Source organism: Ylistrum balloti, unplaced genomic scaffold (assembly GCF_031769215.1).
Source record: "Ylistrum balloti isolate Yb309-2 unplaced genomic scaffold, AGI_CSIRO_Ybal_v1 Utg371318, whole genome shotgun sequence".
In the NCBI taxonomy this organism is placed as follows: Eukaryota; Metazoa; Mollusca; class Bivalvia; order Pectinida; family Pectinidae; genus Ylistrum; species Ylistrum balloti.
The window spans coordinates 115213-140508 of NW_026782703.1; the positions used below are offsets into that span (position 1 = coordinate 115213).

The 25296-nt window shown below is 34.7% G+C and overlaps 2 protein-coding genes across 6 annotated transcripts in view; both read left to right on the forward strand.

The window, feature by feature from the left end:
* The window catches only part of LOC132561994 (unconventional myosin-XVI-like), a 50572-nt gene extending 43334 nt beyond the window's left edge, over window positions 1–7238 (forward strand). The window contains exon 30 of the mRNA XM_060226720.1: window positions 7144–7238. Coding sequence (XP_060082703.1) covers window positions 7144–7238 — 95 coding nt within the window. The remainder of the gene's footprint in view (window positions 1–7143) is intronic.
* The window catches only part of LOC132561980 (atrophin-1-like), a 95457-nt gene continuing 72683 nt past the window's right edge, over window positions 2523–25296 (forward strand). For 2 of the 5 annotated variants that reach the window (XM_060226705.1, XM_060226706.1), the window contains exon 1: window positions 2523–2880. The gene's annotated coding sequence lies outside the window, so the exon portion shown is untranslated. The remainder of the gene's footprint in view (window positions 2881–25296) is intronic. The other 3 variants (XM_060226703.1, XM_060226701.1, XM_060226702.1) reach the window with 3 other exon arrangements.

Consider the following 25296-nt stretch of genomic DNA (forward strand, 5'->3'; position numbering starts at 1 on the left):
TCTCCTTCAGCTTTGTCTCCCACAAGGGCAAGTGTCTCCTTCAGCTTTGTCTCCCACAAGGGCTAGTGTCTCCTTCAGCTTAGTCTCCCACAAGGGCTGGTGTTTCCCTTATCGTTTGTCTCTCACAAGGGCTGTTTTCTCATTTGGCTTGATTTCCCACAAGGGCTTGTGTCTCATTTAGCTTTGTCCCCAAGAAGAGCCTGTGTCTCATCTGCATGGTCTCCCAAAAGCATTCATTTCTCCTCTGCTTGGTCTGTTACAAGGTCTGGGGTCTCCTGTGCTTAGTCCCTCACAAAAGTGTGTGTCTTTTGCTTGGTCTGTTATAAGGTTTTGTGTCTCCTATGCTTAGTCCCTCACAAAAGTAGGTGTCTCCCATTGCTTCATCTCTCACCATGTCTTTTGTCTCATTTTGTTTGGATTCCCAAAAGCATTTATTACTCTTTTGCGTGGTCTCCCAAGAGGGCTGGTGTCATATTTTGTGTCTACTTTGCTTGATGTCTTATAAGATTTTGTGTTTTCATTTGCTAAGTTCAAGTTTAGTTTGCTTATTATGAGATAAATCAAAAGCAATTTCCTATAAATAATATGTAATGGGATAAGTCTTTAAGGAAAAATTGAGATGTATGATATTTCAATAGTTTTCCAGAACTCACAAAAAATTATTCCCCATTCCCCATTTGATTTTGTCAATGATATTGGTGTTACTGCTTACATAAGAATTTTCAGACAGACGAGGTTGTTAATCATAATCTTGAGACATTTTAATTGGAATGAAAAATGAATTTCACGTCTGTAATGTGTTTAAATCATTGTGAGTTGATACAGATATAAAACCACAAATACAAGCCCTAAACACATAAAAATCGATCTCCGGGTAATAAAATGCTGATTATATCACATTTCTGTGGAATGTGATGCGATTGCTGGTACGTTTTTACAGCATTATGACGTAACATTTAGGAGGGTTATTTTAGTCATCCATTGTTTATTGATATTTATAGAACTACTCATCTACCAGTATCAACTTGTGTGTTGTGGAAGAAAACTTCTGTTTCTGTCGTAGTTACTGCAATTAAATTTAATAATCTTGTGTTAAAGTGATGTATGTTCATGTCTCTGCCATTTTATGGTTAAATACTCATATCCTCCAGTGTCGTGTCTCATCATGTTCATTATGTAAAAATATCCTATTTTGCCAACCTCCAAAGAGATTTGGTCCATGTTTAATGCATAATATCATAATCTACACCTTAACAAAGTAAGGTAGTCATCGGTTACAGCTAAAGGGTCAAAGGTCACAATTGTCAACTAGTTCAACTCCATCAAACAAGGATACTTATATAGGCATGAGAGCAGGAGCATTTATGTCTAACAGATATGTTCTTGTTTTTGTTAAAAAGCTCTACAGCGTATTTCAACAGCCATTGGAAACCCGATTTTGGTCAGCTGGCTGAGGCAGGATGTCAGAACACAGATTTTATATAATGGCTATTACTCATAAGGTTGGGCCAGGAAAGTTTTATTGAGAGGCAGTAAAGCCTCATCATTGCCCACTTCACCACAAGTTCCTGTCTTTATTTTGTCTGAACAAAGGTGCTGTAAGCATATACACATACTTTGTATGTTTGTCACATGGTCAGTTAAATAATAGATTTTCATCTGTTTCAGGCTCTATGTTACATATAGTACTAATTAATTTCCCCCACAAATAATTGAATTTCATAAATTGACATATCAAAATCCAAAAGTCATCATTTCACTATGATTTGTTAAGTCCAAATGATTTGTTATTGAAGTAAACATCATATTACACTGATGTACTGAAAATTATCACCCATCAATATGTTTAAATAAAAAAGATCAAATACAATCTTCTTCTGAAAGAAAAAGACTAAATAGGCAAAACATTTGATATAAAATTGCCTTTTTACAATGTAACTTATTTGGTTAGCATTAAATCGATAAATAAATAGGTTTATTTGAAAATTATATATTTATGAAAACCTTGCCATTTAGTGTTAAGATTAATTAACATTATAATAATTATTTTTAATTGATATTTAGTGTATAACTTAATATACTCGCATGCAAAGGTTTGGTGAGACACCTCCAAGCATACATGTGGATGCTGTGACATGCTGCCAGAGCTAGCTGCATGCACATGGAGAATAAGTCATTTTGTTGTATTTGAAAGATCAATATTTCTCCATTATTGATCAGGATTCTTCCTTTCTCAGCCGGCTACTGTGCCGAGTCTGAACTCGGTTTGTTTTGTAGTGGGATGTCTAATATTAAAATGGGATTTCCCCCCACCATCTGTTTACAGAACTAGCCTGCTAACCCTGTGGGGAATGACATTGGATTGATCCAGTTTTACTTCCGTTCTGTTACGCTATCCTGATACTGCAGCTGCCCTCGTGCAAACAGCACTAATATTCATGAGCAGGGGAGAGACAGAAAAAAGCATCAATAAATATTAATGTCTAAAAATATGTTTTACTCAAAATCCACCCCCTCCCTGGTAAATGGATTGGTCCACTTGAATGGCTGCTGCTATAGCTGCTGCAGGGAGGCTGAGACATGAAGGGACATACCTAGTTGTGGTGTTAGGGATGTGACAGACTTGACCGTGTCTCTGTGTGACCCTTGGATTTTAACTGTGTCCTCACTGGTCCTTAGTTGTCCAGTTTTAATTGATTTTTTCTCCTGGACAGTCATATTTGTTTTTGTTTGTAGTGAAATCTTGTGTTTGTTTTGATGGAGATCTTTGTTGATATTTTATGTTGATAGAAGAACGTCCTCCACTCACATTTTTGTGTGTTTCTTGTTTCCTTCTGGCTTAAAACACTCTGGAGTAATACCAAAGTGACTTCTTATCTGGTAAGTATTTCAGATTAAGTATGTCAAATAATGTTATTTGAAATGAAAAAAATTTCATCTACATGTATTTATGTTAATTAAAAATCCAGGCTTTTGAAGTAATATTTATCATGTGTGGTTAATTAGTGGCTGTAATGATTTTATAATGTAACATCATGTTTTTGGTTTATCAATCATTTTCAGGGAGCTTAATTTCATCTGTATAACAGTATCAATTACACATGTGCATTTGATAATGTATAAACTGATGTAAAGCTGTTTACTTTAGCATTTTAACAAGAATATTTATTATGAATAAAATCATTTTAACACATGAATACAAGGGTAGAACAGGATTTCAAAGAGAATTGGTGTAGCAGACATAATGATATAGGACTTTCACTGAGTGCAAGGATTTGTACGTAATAGCGTTTTCCTTACACAGGAAGTTTCTAATAGAAATGAGATTGGCACACAATTGTATTTGTCTGTGTTACGCCTCGGAGACATCTTTACAGAGGCACTTGTGTGAACTCCTGTGGTTGGACAACTATTGTCTACAGATGGTGAAATAACTAAATGCTTTATCACTGGTTATGTGTAATTTGCTTATGTTGCATGGATTCAGTGGCCACAGATGGCTCAGTAATATGATTTTTCCTTTTTTCAATGGAAATTTTTTTTTGCCCAGATTTGAATTTAGTTACCTCCAACTTGAATTTAATACTTTTAACCAATAGTAAAAGTACCACATCACACTATTACATTATCTAGTCTGATCCACGATTAGCCAGATCAGCCCACAAAATCTTCTCTACTCACCTTGCCATTAACTCCATCCCCACTCAACCATCCAAATAATTTGGTTCTGCCTGTCATCATAATGGAGGTCAACATTTAAAGACCTTACTGCTGTAATTCTGGAGTGACCATCGCTCTGTCACAGAATGTCCTGTGTACTAGGAGTAGTTTAGAGAAATATATTGGGTGGTGGAGGATGATATGGAACCTCTCATGTTACCAGAACAGAGTGGAGATTTGGTTTCTTTGTGTGATATTCATATCTATCCAGTGTGATATGTCAAAAATTTGACTGAAAAAGCAACATTTGATGTCTCTTTAGCTAAACAGATGCAGGTGAAACCCGTCAGTTTTAGTATTGTATATAACCTAGGAAATTACAACACCGAAAAACAGACAGAAAGCTGAGGACTTTTTATTTCAGTATCCTCAAATTGTCAATCCCCAAGATAGATATTACATTAGTGTAAGGTGACTGCAGACTGTGATGATGTAAGTTTTAACCTGATTCTGGTACTACAGTCTCTCCCTCCATCAGTCCTAGCACGTCTCCAGGTTGAAGATTTCCCAGGAGAATTCTTACCAATATCTTATCACACTCCCAGATAATGTTCTCCAAAATAGCTATATCTATATGATATAAACTCACCAGATTGAACTTTCCACCATGGAAGACAGAAGAGGCTACCTGACTTAGAGCCATTCTCTGCTTCAGTTACATCACAACACTGTAATGGTATATATCTATTAACAGTGAGGTAGATGTTCATAAATGTTGATTTCACTTAAACACACAGTAGATGTAAACAAATGTTGATTGTACTTAAATGTACTGTGGATGTCTACTACACAGTTGATGTCATGAATGTTGTCCACACCTAAGTGTTCTGTAGATTTTAACTTTATACAGTAAATGTCCACAAACATTGATGGCACCTAACTTACTGTGTAAGTCTACAGATGTTTTTAGTACTTAAAAAAATTAAATGTTACATGAAATTAAATGTTTTGTGGTCTTAAACAGATGTCTAAACAAGACCAAGATTATTGAACAGAGATCTGATTTCAAGGATTATCATAAAGGATTAATATGTATAGTTCATAGTTAACTTTATGATAATATAACTGTGACAATTTATGGATATCTACCATAGTACCAGGTTAGTGAAAAGTAGTACTCATTATAAAGTATGGTGTTTAATTAGGACTCTGAACCATCAGCTCGTTAGGGTGTGAAATTTCCTAATGAAAAGTAAGACCCTTCCCTGTTAATGCTGAGTGGAAACAACCACATCAATTATGTAACTGTTGGTCCAGAAACAATGATTGGGTGATGTGATAGTACTGGATGGATCTGTCCATCAATTGGAGCTGTTTGAGGAATTGCAGTTGCATGTGACACCTGTCAAGTGACTTGATTAATGTCATTAAACACCTGTCATGTGACTTCTGTCATTTTGTCATTTGACGCCCGTCAGGTGACTTCTGTCATTATGTCATGTGATACCTGTCAGGTTACTTCTGTCATTAGTTGACCTGTCAACTGACTTCTATCATCATACAATATGACACCTGTCAGCTGACTGCCATGTTATATGGTGATACTTATCGCATGATTTCTGTCATGATATAGTGTGACACATGTGATATATGTCAAGTATATCTGTAATTCAATAAACAATAAACTGTCTGATGACATATTTTGCGACTTTGCTTTAATACTGAGGGTCAACAAATACATTTATTATCTGGACAGCAGTACACTGGATTTATGAATAAATACAAGATTTCTAAACTTTATTATTTGACCTTGACCTTGGATGACCTACATCTTTATGTACATTTGACCTTGACCCAAGAAAGTGGATATATATACATTTATTTGAAAACATACTAATGTATATATGACTCAACTCTGTGGACAGAAATTCTTCCAGGATGTGTGATCTTCAGAGCTAGAAAAATCTTTATGTATATATGACCTTGACCCAAGAAAAGCAACTTGTGCGTTTCTGACATTTTATGATTACATAATAGCAATAGTGTATAAAGAAATATGTCTACATGATAAGCTGTTCTGATGTACAGTTTTATTGAGATCAATACATTTTACATATCAATTAATGATAGAGGTTCTATGGCTGGAGTCAGTTTTCATGTCAACTTTCTTGCTGCTGATGATGTCAGATTCTGCTGTTGTGGAGATTTCGAGTTTTCATGTACCTACAACGAAAGGATTACCAAAAATAAATCATTGTGTAAAACAAGATGTCAGACTTTGTTAACTCAGAGTGGTCATTGAGCAGTGATAACATTATACTGGGACATGGAATGAATGTCATAACATCCCAATAGAAATTTATTCTTTGTAAATGTCATTTATCGATAAAATTTAGATCTTTGGGAAAGGCAGTACTTATTAAGTAGAATTTTACATTTGAATGAAAATATTTTTGCAGGGACAATATATATATAGAACTACATGGCATTAAACTGAGGGTCTTCTTATCTTGTCTGCTGAAAGGCCGAAGTTTAAATTCATCTTCTTAATCTGAGGGTTGTTGTGTCACCTGAGTTTAAGTAACAAAGTTTGACTGTATAACTTAATCTGTTGTATTTGACAATATATCTCATTGATTTTGGATTTGATACTAAGAGGAAGAATTATTCAAATTTGGGATTGCTAAAGCAATTTAGAGAAACAAAAGAAAGCATCGTTAGAGGCGCTGACATCAAAGAAAGGATGAGAAATGATAGAACGTGAATCAGTATTACACTGGAGATACAGTATGTGATCATTAAGGTTTTTATATACAGTATCAGTATTGTTCAATCCTGTTGTGGAAATAAAACCGTTTTACAGTATCACTTTGACCCCGACATTTGTCAACACTGTAGAACTGTTTTAGCTTGTGATCTTTTTTCATGGCAAGATCAAAAACAGGTTTTGTTTAAAGTCTGTACATATCTGGTGATGATTATTCCCGAGGTGGGCATTTTAACTGGTATAAATTATGGTCTTAATCACATCTCCCATGAAAGTAAAAGCTGAGCCCTTTGTGTTATCAGCTTCAGGTTTACTGTAACTGTATGTGAATTGCCTTCAGCTTGTTATGTATTTTTATCAAATATGGTATTCACCATTTGAATACATTACAGGTTTTATAGAATTAAATGCCTTAATCTCTGCACATAATACCAGAATCATGCATGTGGTTTATTTGTTATATATATTTATTGAAAAAATTTAGGCGTCTTACAACAAGATTTACAATAGGACAAGCTGTTGTACACAGGAAACATGTGGATCAGCTTATGTAAACATCTGTTGGGACTTAAAGACTAGACTATGAATGATACAATCTGATGTCATTATTAATCACATCACGTCAAATCTGGAATACATCTTTAATCTCCCAGATAACTGAAAATTTTGTTTTAAAACAATTACATATTATTGATGTTTTGTGGTTGTGTCCTCAGGCAAGACTCTTATTGCTATGGATGGCATGAAGTGGGCCTTCTGCATGTTGTTCAGTGACGTAGCCACCAACTCCTATAAAAGGAATCTGCCTTAAAATGACTCAGGCTGTTTAAAGTGCAATAAACCCTGTAACAAACAAACAAATGTCTTACAATCTTACAATTAGAGTTTAGCCATTGATTTCAATGTAGGATGTGAGGACTCAGTCAGTAGGGTGTTAGCCTTCTCTCAGGTGATGATTTAAGGTTGTGTTTAACACTCTGTACCTGTGACAGTGGACCAGTGCCTCTATACATACTGGTAGACTTATACATATAACTAGATGATAATAAATTACAGATATGTAAAATATTTAGACAACATTGATAGTGACAGGAATGATTCATATTTAAATAAAGTCTTCTATTTCATTTGTTGCCTCATTAGAAGGAAAGTGGAGCTATGTAAACTGAGATTTGAAGGTTTGTGTGCTGCCTGCCTGGATGCATTCTCATTTCAGGAATCTCACTTATCTTGCATTGGATCTTATGAGGAAATCAATTTCAAGTTGTTTGGTGTAAGGAATGGATTTCCTTCACTGTGACAATCCTTGTCCATTAAAAAGAGAATCTCTCAATCCTAGATTGTTTTGTGAGAAATTTTCATGATAATTTGTCTGCACTAGATCTGATGTTCACAGTTAGAAATACAAGCTAAATGCATTACTCTGATGGGGGAGAGGAAGCTTGGTAGCATTGTATGGTGGAGGGGAAGCCTGGTAACATTGTATGGGGGAGGGGAAGCCTGGTAACATTGTATGGGGGAGGAGATAGTCTGGTAGCATTGTATGGGGGAGGGGAAGCCTGGTAACATTGTATGGGAGAGGAGATAGTCTGGTAGCATTGTATGGGGGAGGGGAAGCCTGGTAACATTGTATGGGGGAGGGGAAGCCTGGTAGCATTGTATGGGGGAGGGGAAGCCTGGTAACATTGTATGGGGGAGGGGAAGCCTGGTAACATTGTATGAGGGAGAGGATAGCCTGGTAACATTGTATGAGGGAGGGGATAGCCTGGTAACATTGTATGTCCATTTTATACTGTGGGGTTCATCTGACAGGTGTTTTACCCTGTGTTTGGTCATACTTGTAATAAAAGTAAAGTGAAGAGGAATCGAGGAATGTCTTATCAAAAAATGGTTTGTCAATTAGTTATTTAAGATCAAAGTTTAAGGCACCAGGTGTAAAATTTCAATGTTAAGGTAGGTGCCTGGTCGTGATAAAAGTCAAGGGTTTTAATGTTAACTCCCATATAATGCAATATCGTTTAGATCTCTAGTAAGTTCTGTAATGCTACAAGTCTAAGGTCACATAGTTACAGGTTAAGGTCAGAGGGGTTTGGTCAAATTGTATGCATTCCTTCCCAGTAAGATATTTAGTCGTTAGAAAATTGGGATCATGACATTAAGTAAAGGTAAATGAGGGTTCTGTGATTTATTCCTGTGACATCCAATGTTTGGTGCCAAGAATCCTTTACACATAAGAAAATTATACACTGGTTTTCACTTAAACATGCAAAAATATGGTAGATCAATCTGTAGTTCTTTAAGGTTACAAAGAAAAGAAAATTTTACTAACAGGGAAAATACACATTCCTGTCAAATGCCCTGACCAGGATTCAAACCCAGGTCTCCAGGGTGATATTCGAAGGACTTTACTAACTGAGCCAGAGAAGCATACTTCATCAGCTGAGTAACAGAGACCATGTTTAACACTACATACAAGCCATGCCAACCTGGTCCTTTTACACCTTTAATAATCCTTCCTTGGTGATTGTCAAAACATTCCATGGTAGTCTTAGAAGTATAGGGTCATTTGTATAAGTCAAATCAAATAGACCAAGGGGATCTGCAGATCAAGGATAGTGGTATAAAGTTGGTGTGAGGGTTATTCCACAATGCACAAGCACCTTGATAAAACCTTACAGGGCACAAGCTATGGTGATTTGTAAAAATGTTCTACTAATGGAGGTCTGAGCTCCATTTACACAAGTGTCATGTTGTTGTGTGACCTCACATGTAAAACTCTATGCCATACATCTGGTGTGAATTAAAGGTCTTTGTCAGGATTTTCGACAGCAAAGACTCTGTCAGTTTATTGTTTAAATGTCTGCTAGAGCCAAGAGACATGTTGTTTAGAATGTCTTTGTCTCTAAATGGAATTTTTTGTGTAACTTTATCAGTTTGTCTGTGTGGCAAGGGTACCCAATTCTGAACTCGTCAGGTTTGTGAAAATAACTCGCTAAACATGCATTTACACGTGATAAGAATTCTAGGTTTTGATTTCTGCACCTCTGCTAGAAATTCTACGTGTGGACAGTTCATTGTGATTGCAAACATTTTCCCAGTCGTGGTCTTGGAGCCGTTTTAAGTGGAAAGTCTATGAAGACATCAGCATCCTATTTCTCAAGAAGGATTTGTTTCAGGATGTCCCTTGTAAACCTAGTGTAGACCTTAGAGTTGGCTTCTGTACACAATCCTGTTAGTGTAGACCTGAGAGTTGGTTTCTGTACACAATCGTGTTAGTGTAGACCTGAGAGTTGGTTTCTGTACACAATCGTGTTAGTGTAGACCTGAGAGTTGGTTTCTGTACACAATCATGTTAGTGTAGACCTTAGAGTTGGTTTCTGTACACAATCCTGTAACGTAGACCTGAGAGTTGGTTTCTGTACACAGTCATATTAGCAAAGACCTGAGTGTTGGTTTCTGTGTACAATCATGTTAGCATAGACCTGAGAGTTGGTTTCTGTACACAATCCTGTTAGGGTCTGTGATATTAGGATAAATAACAATTATATTATTAAGTATTGGTAGCTTTGATTCTGCTACTGTAGATAAAAGTGTCAACCTTATACCAAACTATTGTCAAGTATTTCAACTCTATTTCTGTGTTTCAAACATTATCTAGGATATCATTATTTCAGTATCCACACTAGCTCATGTTAGTCTTCTTATGTATAGGATGGGTAAATGAATGATACCAAAAGTGTGTGGCAAATAAGGCATTAATCTTGATATCAGTGTGGCAGATTGGATTTGTAATGATTTGCTGATACAGCCAAGACATCTGTACCTAATTATGTAAACTTCCAGTTCCATCAACTTAATGTATTGAAATTAAGAGGCCTACGTAGGTTATTGATTTTGGGCTGCTTTAAGTATTTTTAATTTGCAGACAAGATTAAAAAAACACACCTTACATTCACTTGGAATTAAAACAGGAACCTTGGAAATTAATTACATGTCTATTGGCCTTAGTAGTGCTCTGTTAGAGAAAACCGTCCAACACTGACTGGCTCATAAAATATGCTATAAAAATGTATATTTCATGTGTTTGTGTTCAACTCATGCTTCTTATTAAGCCCACCCCTGGTTATATAAAAGAGCTGTATCTCGATAGAGGTGTGATACGCAAGTTTGGCTAGAGAGACGAACATTATTTAATCAACTAATGAGTGGAACCAGGTATTTGTTCATCAGTTTCATCCAATATTTCCAGACAGTATATATATTTCTAACTGTTCCCAGGAATAGGTGTTTACACATACACAAGAATATTTTATCAACATACTGGAAAAAAATATGTTTTAAACTTTAAATTTAAAGAGATTGGGTGTTACAGACATGTGGTGTTCATTAGTGTGTGAACTGCAGTCAGAAACATCCTCCTTTTGGTGAACATGCTGTCGAGGCTGTAATTAGCCCTGCAGTAATGTGACAACTGTTATCTTGAGAGGTGTAGTATTGTAAAGTACAACTGCTTCCTGATTCTGGTATCAAATTTGTAAATTTTAGCAAATAAATTTAGGAATGTAATCTTTGGTTGACTGGAATGTTAGTGGCCATTCCCAGTGTAATATAAACATGAGTTAAAATTTAAAGCCTTCTTTGGCTTCACACTTTAGTCATCACTTTGATAATGAACATAGTCCATTAAGTATTCAATACAAGCTAAAGTCTTTATAGGAAACATGTGCTGAGATGTCCTGGCTTATATTTGATATAAATATAAAATAGTTTCCATGACAATAGCATTAATGAGGTTATTGAACTGTTTTGAGTTTTACACTAATGTTGATTCTGCTGATGGTTATGTAACGTTTCATGACTCCATCACAGGTGACACAAAAAGGATGTGTTTTTTCATGCATTTCTTGCAGTAAGAAGGCTTGTAGATGAATTATGATTGAAAAGCAGCAATACTCTGGCTGATTTTGTATTTAGGGAAAACAATTTTCAGCCAGACAGAAAATATGTTACTTAGTGAAACTGAAACAAATCCTTGAATACCTTCAATAGTTAAGTGGACAACACAAAGGGTTGTTCTGTATGAACATTTAAGATAAGTGCTTTTATTTCCTGGTCTCTGTGAAGTACGGATGTATCTGATGCAAATTGTAAAAGTATATTGTTAGTAATTATTATAGTACTAATCTAGACAATTTCAAATGTAATTTTAGTTACCTGTAACCTTAATTCAACAAGTGCTGGGCTAATTGTCCAGTTATCTTACTGATATATCTGAGAACATTATACAATTGTCCAGCTATCTGACTGATATATCTGAGAACATTGTACAATTGTCCAGCTATCTGACTGATATATCTGAGAACATTATACAATTGTCCAGCTATCTTACTGATATATCTGAGAACATTATACAATTGTCCAGCTATCTGACTGATATATCTGAGAACATTGTACAATTGTCCAGCTATCTTACTGATATATCTGAGAACATGATACAATTGTCCAGCTATCTTACTGATATATCTGAGAACATTGTACAATTGTCCAGCTATCTTACTGATATATCTGAGAACATTATACAATTGTCCAGCTATCTGACTGATATATCTGAGAACATTGTACAATTGTCCAGCTATCTTACTGATATATCTGAGAACATTATACAATTGTCCAGCTATCTTACTGATATATCTGAGAACATTATACAATTGTCCAGCTATCTTACTGATATATCTGAGAACATTGTACAATTGTCCAGCTATCTTACTGATATATCTGAGAACATTGTACAATTGTCCAGCTATCTTACTGATATATCTGAGAACATAATACAATTATCCAGCTATCGTACTGATATATCTGAGAACATAATACAATTGTCCAGCTATCTTACTGATATATCTGAGAACATTATACAATTGTCCAGCTATCTTACTGATATATCTGAGAACATAATACAATTGTCCAGCTATCTTACTGATATATCTGAGAACATTGTACAATTGTCCAGCTATCTTACTGATATATCTGAGAACATAATACAATTGTCCAGCTATCTTACTGATATATCTGAGAACATTGTACAATTGTCCAGCTATCTTACTGATATATCTGAGAACATAATACAATTGTCCAGCTATCTTACTGATATATCTGAGAACATGGTACAATTGTCCAGCTATCTTACTGATATATCTGAGAACATTGCACAATTGTCCAGCTATCTTACTGATATATCTGAGAACATTATACAATTGTCCAGCTATCTTACTGATATATCTGAGAACATTATACAATTGTCCAGCTATCTTACTGATATATCTGAGAACATTATACAATTGTCCAGCTATCTTACTGATATATCTGAGAACATAATACAATTGTCCAGCTATCTTACTGATATATCTGAGAACATTGTACAATTGTCCAGCTATCTTACTGATATATCTGAGAACATAATACAATTATCCAGCTATCTTACTGATATATCTGAGAACATTATACAATTGTCCAGCTATCTTACTGATATATCTGAGAACATTATACAATTGTCCAGCTATCTTACTGATATATCTGAGAACATTGTCTAATTGTCCAGCTATCTTACTGATATATCTGAGAACATTATACAATTGTCCAGCTATCTTACTGATATATCTGAGAACATTATACAATTGTCCAGCTATCTTACTGATATATCTGAGAACATTATACAATTGTCCAGCTATCTTACTGATATATCTGAGAACATTGATATCTAATTGTCCAGCTATCTTACTGATATATCTGAGAACATTATACAATTGTCCAGCTATCTTACTGATATATCTGAGAACATTATACAATTGTCCAGCTATCTTACTGATATATCTGAGAACATTATACAATTGTCCAGCTATCTTACTGATATATCTGAGAACATTGTCTAATTGTCCAGCTATCTTACTGATATATCTGAGAACATTATACAATTGTCCAGCTATCTTACTGATATATCTGAGAACATTACACAATTGTCCAGCTATCTTACTGATATATCTGAGAACTGATCTTTCACGTTATATTGTTACCTAGAGGACTACATGGAATTTAGCTATTTCGATTTCAGTCTTAGTATATGTCTATGGTGTTATGGTGAAATAGAATAATTAGCCTGACCTGGATCTATTGATATTGTCTGGTCATTGCCGTGATACAGTAGGTAGATAGGTATCAGAATTGGCTCTTGGCCGAGATCAAAAGAAACAATGCAGTCTAAGTCACTTATAGAAAAAATGAAAAAAAAGACTTAATGTAATGATTGAGGTACAAAAAAAATTAATGTTGTAGAGCTGTACCCTGGAATCTGCAGGCTTTGATATGACAGGTCAATACAGGTGCCTAATTGCTACAATGTTTCTGTAAACTTTTTCGTTTGACAACATTTGAGATATCTAGGCTTATGTAGTGATCTCTCTAGTTGGCCTGCATGAAAGCGTGCATGGAGTCTTACTGTGGGAGAAAAATGAGAGTACCTGGGGAAAACCCTTGTGCTCAGCAGATATCATATATCATGGAACATATTCCATGTTTGAAGTGGGAAACCAAACCCAGGTGGCTGAGGTAAGAGTTAATTATTAAGAGGTGTCATTAATATGAATACAAGGTAGAGAAAATGATTAATCCTAAGTCATCATCACTTTTGTGGAATAGACATGTTGGATTTCTTTCTATCTTTACACCAATTCATTAGATGCTAGCAGAAACAATTGATGGTATGGTCTAGTCCCACCCCTGTCCTGTCTGTCACCTACCAGCCCAGGTATACTAGTGTTTTTGTCAAAATAACTTTTGCTTCGAGAAATCCATCGCTTATCTTAGAGACTGGCTTATTTAAGAGACTGATGTATCCTAGAGACTGACCTATTTTAGAGACTGACCTATTTTAAAGACTGACTTATCCTAGAGACTGACCTATTTTAGAGACTGACCCATTTTAAAGACTGACTTATCCTAGAGACTGACCTATTTTAGAGACTGACCCATTTTAAAGACTGACTTATCCTAGAGATAAACCTATTTTAGAGACTGACTTTTGTTAGAGACAGATTTATTATTAAGACTGGGTTATCTTAAAGACCAACTGGGTTATTTTCAAGGCTGGCATATTTTGGAGACTGACTTATTTTGGAGACTGACTTATTTTGGAGACTGGGTTATTTTGGAGACTGACTTATTTTGGAGACTGACTTATTTTGGAGACTGGGTTATTTTGGAGGCTGACTTATTTTGGAGACTGGGTTATTTTGGAGGCTGACTTATTTTGGAGACTGGGTTATTTTGGAGACTGGATTAATTTAGAGACTGGGTTATTTTCAAGGCTGATGTATTTTAGAGACTGACTTTTTTTAGAGACTAACATATAGATTCTGGTTTAGTTTCAAGACTGGCTTAAATTATCTTTTGGTATAGAGTTTATGTTACTGTTACAGTATTTCTGGTCTCCAGTATTCCTTTCACATATAAGATATGGATTAAAATTGTGGAGGATTAAATTAAAACGTTATATAGTAGCCTGTACCAGCAGGACTGAATGTGATATATCACATTAGCTGGTGTCTAGGAGGTGGTGATGAGGGTCAGTGTAATGGAAGGATGAGTGAATGGAGAAGGTGATGATGGATGGGAGAGATTAGAATCTTTACGGTAAATATCCTCAAATATTGGAAGTTTGATTGATTTTCTTCACGTTCTGTCTACCTTGAAAAATAAACTGAAATGAATTTACGGTAGATTTATTTAATTTAACAATACCGTTCATATCATGTTTTCCTTGAAAACCATGTTTTTATCTATTGTTTTGTAAAGAAATCTATTTAAAGTACCTTTACATAACAGTGATATTATTATTTCAAAATTTCTCAAAATAACTCTTGTAATATGACATATAAGCACACAAATTCTTTCTGTACAATCAGAGCTTTATTTTCTGTTGACCCTGATAGTCTATTTTGCTTGATGTATAATATTATGCAAAGCTTTTGGTATATTCTATAAAACGAGATTTCATAAGTTTCTAGGTATTAAATCATTCTGCTAAAATTCACAAGGAAAAATGTTTCCTTTTTTATCAGATCCGTGCTTATATTACATTTCTGTTTATACCATCTATTGGGTGATATTGATTTTTTGTCAATATCAAACCCCTATTAATAAATTTCCTCTGAAAAATGATATGTGATATCAAAAGCTTTGTTTTCTGGTATAACTCATTGCTATTTTAAAGATATTTTTTTATCTCTCAGTTGTAACACATGGTGGTCAGCTGATTCTCAGTTTTAATCAATAATTGATTATTTCATGCCTTGGTAGTGACTATAAAAAGGAAGAAGGATTTATAAAGGAGGATACTAATGAGATCAGTTAAATCTGAAGAATGTCTTCAAAATAAACATCTTGGCTGCACAAAAACTTCTGGTGCAGAAATAAAGATTGTCAGAGTGTGAAGAAGTTTTTAAGCAAATGGACTACTGAAATTATATACAGATACAATGGATTATAAGAGATGTTATGAATAATACTTCCAGATTTCGAAGTAAACAAATGGATGACACAGGTTACAGAGAAGTTAAGCAAATCTACCTATACCAAGGGGAAATGCCAGTTAGAGGGTATGGGGACATTTGTTTTTACAAAATGATCACCAAAGTTTTTATTAACTAATCAATGATTCTGATTTTCCAACCTATTCCGAACTCTAACATTTACGCTGAGTTCTGATCAAAGACAATCACATTGTGACACAGAGAGAGGTAAGAAAATATCACTGTGTATTTCTGGGCAGCAAACTTGAGGATATTTACGGTAATAGTTATCAGGATGCAGTGAAGATGGAGTGGCTGTTGTTGTTTTTTCTGTGTTTATTTACTCTAAAGTCTAGCCACATGCCAGACTTTCAAGGCTCCAGGCCTGGTCACCTTCACACTTAATATGGCCATGTTTATGAAGTTTATCTGAAATTTTAATTCCAACTTTACTACATGTAAAATGAAAGAAAAAGATCTGATTAATTTTAAATGCTTACAGTCGTCTAAGTTTAAAGAAATTTGGCAATGACACAAAGTACATGTATTTGTGTGGCTTGGCTGTGCTGGTCAGGAAGTAGGCTTTCTTTGTTAACAAACAAACCAAAGTTATTCTGGCAAATCTGTGTGCGTGTATAACCAGTGCAAACTGTCTTACTGTCAGAAACTGTACATTCTAAAGAAAGTTGTAACTGTCAAGGATAGAGGGAAATTTGAAAATAGATATTTCAGTTTTCTAGAGTGAATACATGACAAATGGATTTGAGATAATTTTGTGCCTTTAGCCATTTATTGCTCTGATTTGAAAGGTCAGTGTACTTAGTAAACGATATTAATATGATTATGTCACAAACAAATGATGTCATTGGTCACATGATGTTATTTATCTATAAACAAATGATGTCACTGGTCACATGATGTTATTTATCTATAAACAAATGATGTCACTGGTCACATGATGTTATTTATCTATAAACAAATGATGTCATTGATCACATGATGTTATTTATCTATAAACAAATGATGTCATTGATCACATGATGTTATTTATCTATAAACAAATGATGTCATTGGTCACATGATGTTATTTATCTATAAAAAGATGATGTCATTGGTCACATGATGTTATTTATCTATAAACAGATGATGTCATTAGTCACATGATGTTATTTATCTATAAACAGATGATGTCATTGGTCACATGATGTTATTTATCTATAAACTGGTGATGTCATTGGTCACATGATGTTATTTATCTATAAACATATGATGTCATTGATCACATAATGTTATTTATCTATAAACAGATGATGTCATTAGTCACATGATGTTATTTATCTATAAACAGATGATGTCATTGGTCACATGATGTTATTTATCTATAAACAGATGATGTCATTGGTCACATGATGTTATTTATCTATAAACTGGTGATGTCATTAGTCACATGATGTTATTTATCTATAAACTGGTGATGTCATTAGTCACATGATGTTATTTATCTATAAACTGGTGATGTCATTAGTCACATGATGTTATTTATCTATAAACTGGTGATGTCATTGGTCACATGATGTTATTTATCTATAAACAGATGATGTCATTGGTCACATGATGTTATTTATCTATAAACTGGTGATGTCATTAGTCACATGATGTTATTTATCTATAAACTGGTGATGTCATTAGTCACATGATGTTATTTATCTATAAACTGGTGATGTCATTAGTCACATGATGTTATTTATCTATAAACTGGTGATGTCATTGGTCACATGATGTTATTTATCTATAAACAGATGATGTCATTAGTCACATGATGTTATTTATCTATAAACAGATGATGTCATTGGTCACATGATGTTATTTATCTATAAACAGATGATGTCACTGGTCACATGATGTTATTTATCTATAAAAAGATGATGTCATTGGTCACATGATGTTATTTATCTGGTGTAAATAGTTGATGTTATAGATTGTGTGAAGTCATTTATTTAGCATAAAAGCAATGATAGCAAACTATCAAGACATTATAACAATGGAGCTTTGTTTGATAAATGATATTTGATATAAGTTGCTACAGAATCCTTTGATAGTTGTGTAAGACAGCTGTGAGGGCTTCTGGTGATTGATATGTGAGAGAGAAACATACATCTTTGATTGATAACTACAAATTGCTTATACCTGCATAATGATCTACAGCCATACATGTCTGATAGAACTATTTATAGAATTGGATAGACTACAAATGTACATCTGTTTATTGAATTGGAGAAGACTAGTTTTCATATTAACCTCTCTTCATAGAAGGGGAACGCCCAAGTGTTTAACTACTGATAGAGTTTGAAAAGAACAGTTTTCCTTAAATGTTATTAATTATAAAGTTACAGTTTTCTTTAAATGTGTTACTTTAAGATTTAGAGGATGCTGATCAATTAAGGAAGTTTAATGGTTGAATCATTCTCCGTTACCTTTGTATCAAGTTTGTGTGTTTTAATGACTGGAGTTTGTGTATTGTGTTTGTTAGCTCACCTGGTCAAAGGGCTAAATGAGATTATGGTTTATCAAGTCATCTGTGATTTTTCCTAGTCCTGAATGACAGAGCAGATTTTGACCAAATTTTGATCAGAAGCATCCTTGAGGGAAAAGGACTGAATTTGTATAAATGGTTAGTCTGACCCCTTGGGGCCTTGGAGATGGGACCCAAAAGGAAATTTCAACAAATTCTTTACAATCCTTCCAGGAGGAACGACTGAATTTAGTATAAATTTGGTCTGAGCATTCTTAAGTGAGGGGAATTCAATTTGTGTGAATGTTGAGTCTCAGCTCTCTGGAGCATAGGGGTGGGGCCCAATAAGGGAAATTTAGCAAAATTCCTTAAAATCCTATTTCTTTATAGGAATGTTAGGATTCTGTTCTAATTTGGCCTTTAGGAAGGGAGGAATTGGGCCCAATATATAAAAGATAGAACAAATGTTTAAAATCCTTCTTCTGAAGGAATTCCTGGATGCTGTCCCAATTTGGTCTGAAGAATCCTGGGTTGAAGAAAATCAGTTTTGTATACACAAGTGGTCTGTGTCCCTGGGAGGGATGGGAGGAGCAGGACCCAATAATAGAGCAAATTCTTTAAAATTCTGCTCCTATAGGAGTTAGAGTTTATTTCCTTTAGTCTAGATAGAGCAATTTCAGCCAAACAATCAGCTAAGCAATATAGACTCAATGATCCTTTTGTTTTATGTCTCTATATATACTCTCAATGTAACATGCTCCACGTGAACCTTACATGTAGGTAGTAATTCAGAAATGGACATATCATGTTCGGATTTGGAAGAGAAATTTGTGCCAGTTTGGAATATTATTTGTCAGGTCAGTGATCAGAGTAACATCACAAACATCAGATATAGATTATTTGTGTGAAATTCTGTCACTCACCTGTAAACGAGATAGTCAATATACAAGTATGTCTCATCATACCAGTATGTCTTAATTAATGACTGATGAAGATTGTAATGTTGTGTAGCCATGTGGGGATGTTGTTGTTTTAATCAAGGTAGGTATACCTCTTTGTTTTGATGGTCACATTTCACAGTTTAAAGTTTGGCTTTCTGATTGAAGGGGGGATCGTAAATCATTGTTTGCTAAATCTGTAGGAAAACGTTAAGTTGTCGTCTCAGTTAAAGGATGAGTTTACGTATGTTGATTGATGGACAAACTGACCAGGCATGTTGCTATATATGTTGTGTTGGAATCTCTGGTAGGAATCATGTATATGCAACTACAACTGTTCATATCAACCACCTGTCTATAACTACAGTTACCTGTCCATACCTACCACCTGTCTATAACTACACTTACCTGTCCATACCTACCACCTGTCTATAACTACAGTTACCTGTCCATACCTACCACCTGTCTATAACTACAGTTACCTGTCCATACCTACCACCTGTCTATAACTACAGTTACCTGTCCATACCTACCACCTGTCTATAACTACAGTTACCTGTCCATACCTACCACCTGTCTATAACTACAGTTAACTGTCCATGCCTACCACCTGTCTATAACTACAGTTAACTGTCCATGCCTACCACCTGTCTACATTAACCACCTGTCTGTAACTACAGTTACCTGTCTATACCTACCACCTGTCCATACCTACCACATGTCTATAACTACAGTTACCTGTGTTTACCTACCTCTCCTGTCTATTGTTACCTATCAACTGTCACCTGATATTATCTCCCGTCTGTCTATACCTACCACTTGTCCATAGACTACAGTTACTTGCCCATACCTACCACCTGTCTATAACTACAGTTACCTGTCCATACCTACCACCATGTCTATAATACTTACCTGCCCATAACTATGACCTTTCTGCAACTACTACCTGTCTATTACTGTCACCTATCTGTAACTACTATACCTGTCTCTAACTACCATTTGTCTCAAACTACCACCTGTCTCTAACTACCACTTGTTTCAAAATACCACTTGTCTCAAACTATCACTTGTCTCAAAATACCACATGTCTTGAACTATCAACGGTCTATAACTATTACCTGTCTGTTGTGACTACCTGTTATATCAAATACCTTTCTATGTCTTTCACCTCTCTGCATGAAGGTGAGAGATGTCCAAATATCACTGGAATAGACAGATGTCAAAATGATATGAGTTAAGAGTGATTTGTTAAATACATATAAGTAGATTATCACTATGAGCACCAAGTTTTGAGCAGTGTAAAGTGGGTAGTGTTTTAAGTGTGTGAAATTGAAGCTGAGAACAACCTAGTGATAAGGTTAGACTGACATTCTTAAATGTCAATTATCTTCAAAGTCAGAACGCCACTTCACAATAGGGACAACTGAATTAGACAGTTCAGCTTAAAATATGTCAATATCTTTAGTTGTCTGAGAGGAATTGCTTTAGAATTGTATCTAATGTTTTCCCAGTATCTGAGTGTAGTCTGTTATGACCAGTATGTGTCTGTGTTTGTCATATTTCCTGTCTGTCCAGCCATTAGTTTATAGTGTCCAGATGTTTGACCGCTCTGCCTGTCCTAATAATCTACAGAAGCCTGTCCAGTTACATAAGTTTGTCATCGGCATGGATACCTGTCGTTTTTGTGTTTGTTAAGTTGACTGCCCAGTCATATCTGTCTTCTGTCTGTGCTGAAAATTGTCTGTCCTAATGTATGGACATTGTACATTGAACTGTATTTTATCCTGTCTGTCCTGTTGTCTATATATATCTAATTGTCTTGTTTGACTAGTTGTCACCTATTGATAGTCTTTATCCACTTTTTATGGTGGGAAAGTTTTACAATCATGTTAAACTGAAGTTTTTTGTGATATTTCGTTATATACTCAGTAAGAATTTCAAATTGTCAAACAAAAACATTAGTTTAGTCATCATTTTAAGGTATATTGAACAAAGATCTGTAAACTTAATATTTCTGAGCCTCGAACGATGAAATAGACCCTGTGAAAAGCTGTTCATGTGTTTGTACAGACCATATGATTTGATAAGTATTGATCATATGACCTGTATTTTCTAAAAAGATCTGTATACTTTATGAACAGGGACGTCGAAGGTCAAATTGTCAGACAAAGTCTTCTACTTATAATACAAATGATTCTCTCATGTTTCAAATATAAATAAGGTGTGATACATTTGTTATATACTTCTGTACAACTGATACACTTGCTTCTTGTACGTTTCCAACAGAAAACAATTTTCTCATTAGAAGTGCTTGAATCCCTATGGAAATTAGTGTAATTGGATCAGTGTCATTAAGATGTTTCAATGCTGTCTTAAATAATGTAAAACGTTTAGGAGATATAAACATTCAGATGATAAAAAAATTACAAAGGTTTTGTTTTGTATCAAAGATGCTGATTCCCTTAAATGAAAACATTCAAAATTAAAGTACATATGTATTAAATGTAATTACATAACATGTTTGCATTCATATTGGTATGAACAAGTCATTATTCTTAAAATGTTGAAGGTTCAATGTGAGAGGGATGTAAAATAATTCAGTGGATGTTGTCCTATTGTGAATGCTGACAAATTGTATTCAATCTCTTCTGTTCATTAAACTTTGACTTCTGTGAGAAGATTTAAGCAGAACAGAAATTTATGTAATATTCGTCTAGTTAGTCATGTATTATATAACAAACATACTCCACCCAAGTCTTAATCAGACTGATGCTTGACATAGTAGTAAGCTCATCGTGGAATCCATGTAAATCTATGCTACTGCGGTCACAAGGTCAAGTAGATGTGACACTCATGTTGAAGTAGAAAGAAGATCTCCCGCGGGAATTAAAGACATGAAAACAAGTTTTCTTATTTGTCTATGCAGTTGAGGTTATAATAATGTATCCTACAGTGTTATAGGTCTGTTTTGAAGTTCAAGTAATTGTTGAAGTGATATGAAGTAATATGATTTTGTTTCGAGACTACATCCTTATCACATGTACATGGTGCCTAAATGTTCTGGAGCTAGTGGAGTAAGATAGGAGCACAATGGTTGTTTGTTTGGAGAGTAGTTTCTTTAAAGAAATTATGATGATACAGTATCTAATTTTTGTTTAGAGATTAAATATTGATAAGACCACTCAAATGAATGGTTCTTGATGTAATGAATTTGTTGACTTCTGACATCAGATGAAAGATAGGAATACAATATGGTTTTGTTTGGAGAGTATATTCTGTGAATGAATTCTGATGATAAGTTTGTGATTTTGTTTAGAGACTATTTGTTGATTGGACTAATCAGGTTAATGTTTTTTATATATGATTGTATGTGGAGTTTGTTTATATGTATATATGGCATATTATAACATAGACTTGCACACATCCAAGATGGCAGTGACATATTTTATGAATTAGTAAGGATTTTATTTCACTATCATGAAGTCTGTCTTAACCTAAATGCACTCTGTCATAGACAAAGAATTAATATAAAAGTACAATTTTGCTGCTTACAAATTTAACTATGATTTAAGTATTGATGAGGTAATATACCAGCTTGTCACTACCAGTATTCATGGTCTCATTCACTTTGATAGCCAGCACCAAAAAAAAATCACTTGTGTTTTTATAACTTTGAAATATCATTGCATATTTGAGCCAACAAATGTTTTCATGATTTTCTATCATTTTGGCTTCAAACATTTTTAGGAGGGAAAGAGCTGTACCGATATTTACAACTTTAAAAATGATGAAATACTTTGTGGTCATTGCTACCACTTACTGGAGGGAATTAACAATGCAGAACTGAGACACATTACATTTCATCCTAAGGGTGTTACTAACACAGGAACCAATAAACCAGACAATATTTACCCTGAAGATGTAATCGATGGTCAGTGTGACAGACATTGTAAACACATAAACAACACCATTAGAAAAGAAAAACTGGTTATCCGATTTTTCTTTGATGGATTTGTATTGGTCACATAACTATAAAGCTGAGACACGCTAGATTATCAAATGGTGATTTTAGCTGGAAACATTCTGATTGGAGACAATAACATTCCTCTGTCTGAAACTAGGGAAAATCAATAAGGATGATGTGTAACAACAAAATACCAGTTATATCACAGGCCTAATTTCACCTCAACCTCGCCACAAAAATACTCTGTTTTAGTGACTTGACAAGCTTTGTTTCAAGCTTAAGACTCTACAGTATGTTCAAGATCTTTGCTAATAAATACTGGTTATTGAATTTTTCACTTTGGAATTTTGAGCTGTGGCACACAAACACTAAATGCATAAAAATGAAATTTTTTTTTTTTTTACAAAGTTGATGAATTTATTCAGCGGAAGAGTGGAAACTGTTAGACATTTTTTCGAGGAGAAAAGTGGAATGTTCCTTAATATGATTGTGTTTCACTGCTGTGAATTGAGCGCAAATTGAAACTGAAATAGGAAAGCTGATTTATCTCCAAACGGGATAGAGAAATGTTCTGTCTGGCTTTGTTCCAATTAGATGTGGGTCATAAAAAAAAAAAAAAAATCTCACATTAGTATTTTTTCTGTTCTTCATTATTATTATTTTGTTGTTGTTGTTTGTTGTTATTATCATTTTCTGATTTGGGCATTGGGGACAGCACACAAAGGTGATTGTTCTTTCCCAAACAGGATCTAGGACTCATCTCTGTGGGTTTTCTTCAAAGAGGTTTTTGGGTCGTAGAACCACACAAGGAATAATTCTCTCTTAAAAAGTCTGTCACATCCAATTCTTTCTAACTTGGACTTTGTAAATGTTGCTCACACACAGTACTCTCTTGACAATTGCTTTCAGCAAGATTCAGGCTGGAGCTATACACTCTTGTCACATACCAGATGTTCTTTCAAGTGGTTGTAGATAGGAGAAGCATCTTCAGGAATGTTAGTTATAAATACAGTGGAAACCACTTAATGTCACGTCTGTTAATATCACATTTCGTTGAAACACTACTTTTATGCCAGTATGTAATCCAACATCTGATAATTTCACTTATTTTCATGTGAGCAATGCTTAATATCACTTCATTCCTGTGGCTGTCATAATAAACACGGGTAAAGCACATGCAGAGTAAAGAGGAAAACGATTCATGGCTGGACGGCCATGTGTCACACCTGTACACATTATGTAAGAATGTGCCTTACTGACCAACTTTTCGCACCTCCGGATTCCCTGCTTTCCTGTATGGTCAATCTAGGTCGAGGGAAGTCTGAAGGTTTTGTTCGTTTCTTCATTGGCTAGTGTGTCCCAAGCGTTAAAGTCAGTTTTAAATCCATTCTCACTTGGAAGTTTTGTCACAGTGGTTAGGCCTATGTTTGAGTGGGTGCCATGCTGCTAAGGGTTCTGACATGGGGCCAAAACTTCATGAAAATGAGTCTTCAGTATGCATATCAGCAGCGATTTCAAAGCAACAATGATTTTTTTTCAATAGATATGATGAGAAAACGATCAAACATGTCCTAAAATTTATGATCAAGTTTGATTTGTTTCTTTTTTACACTGCTTTATGCCAGTCGTGGGACAGCAAACGTGACAATTGTGTCATTATGAATGTTGCTATATTAAATTTCTGTGAACACATTCTCAATACAAAGCTTAAGATGCTAAAATAACTTATTTGAACTTTAAGTTTCATGATATGAAGTCTAGATTAATAGAACGTAGAAAATGATCACACGAGCCTTGAAAGGCCTAAGGCTTATAAGTCTGCTGATATTGTTGTAATCATATTTCCCAAACGATTTGTTCAGGATACATAACTTATGGAATAAAGATTGAAA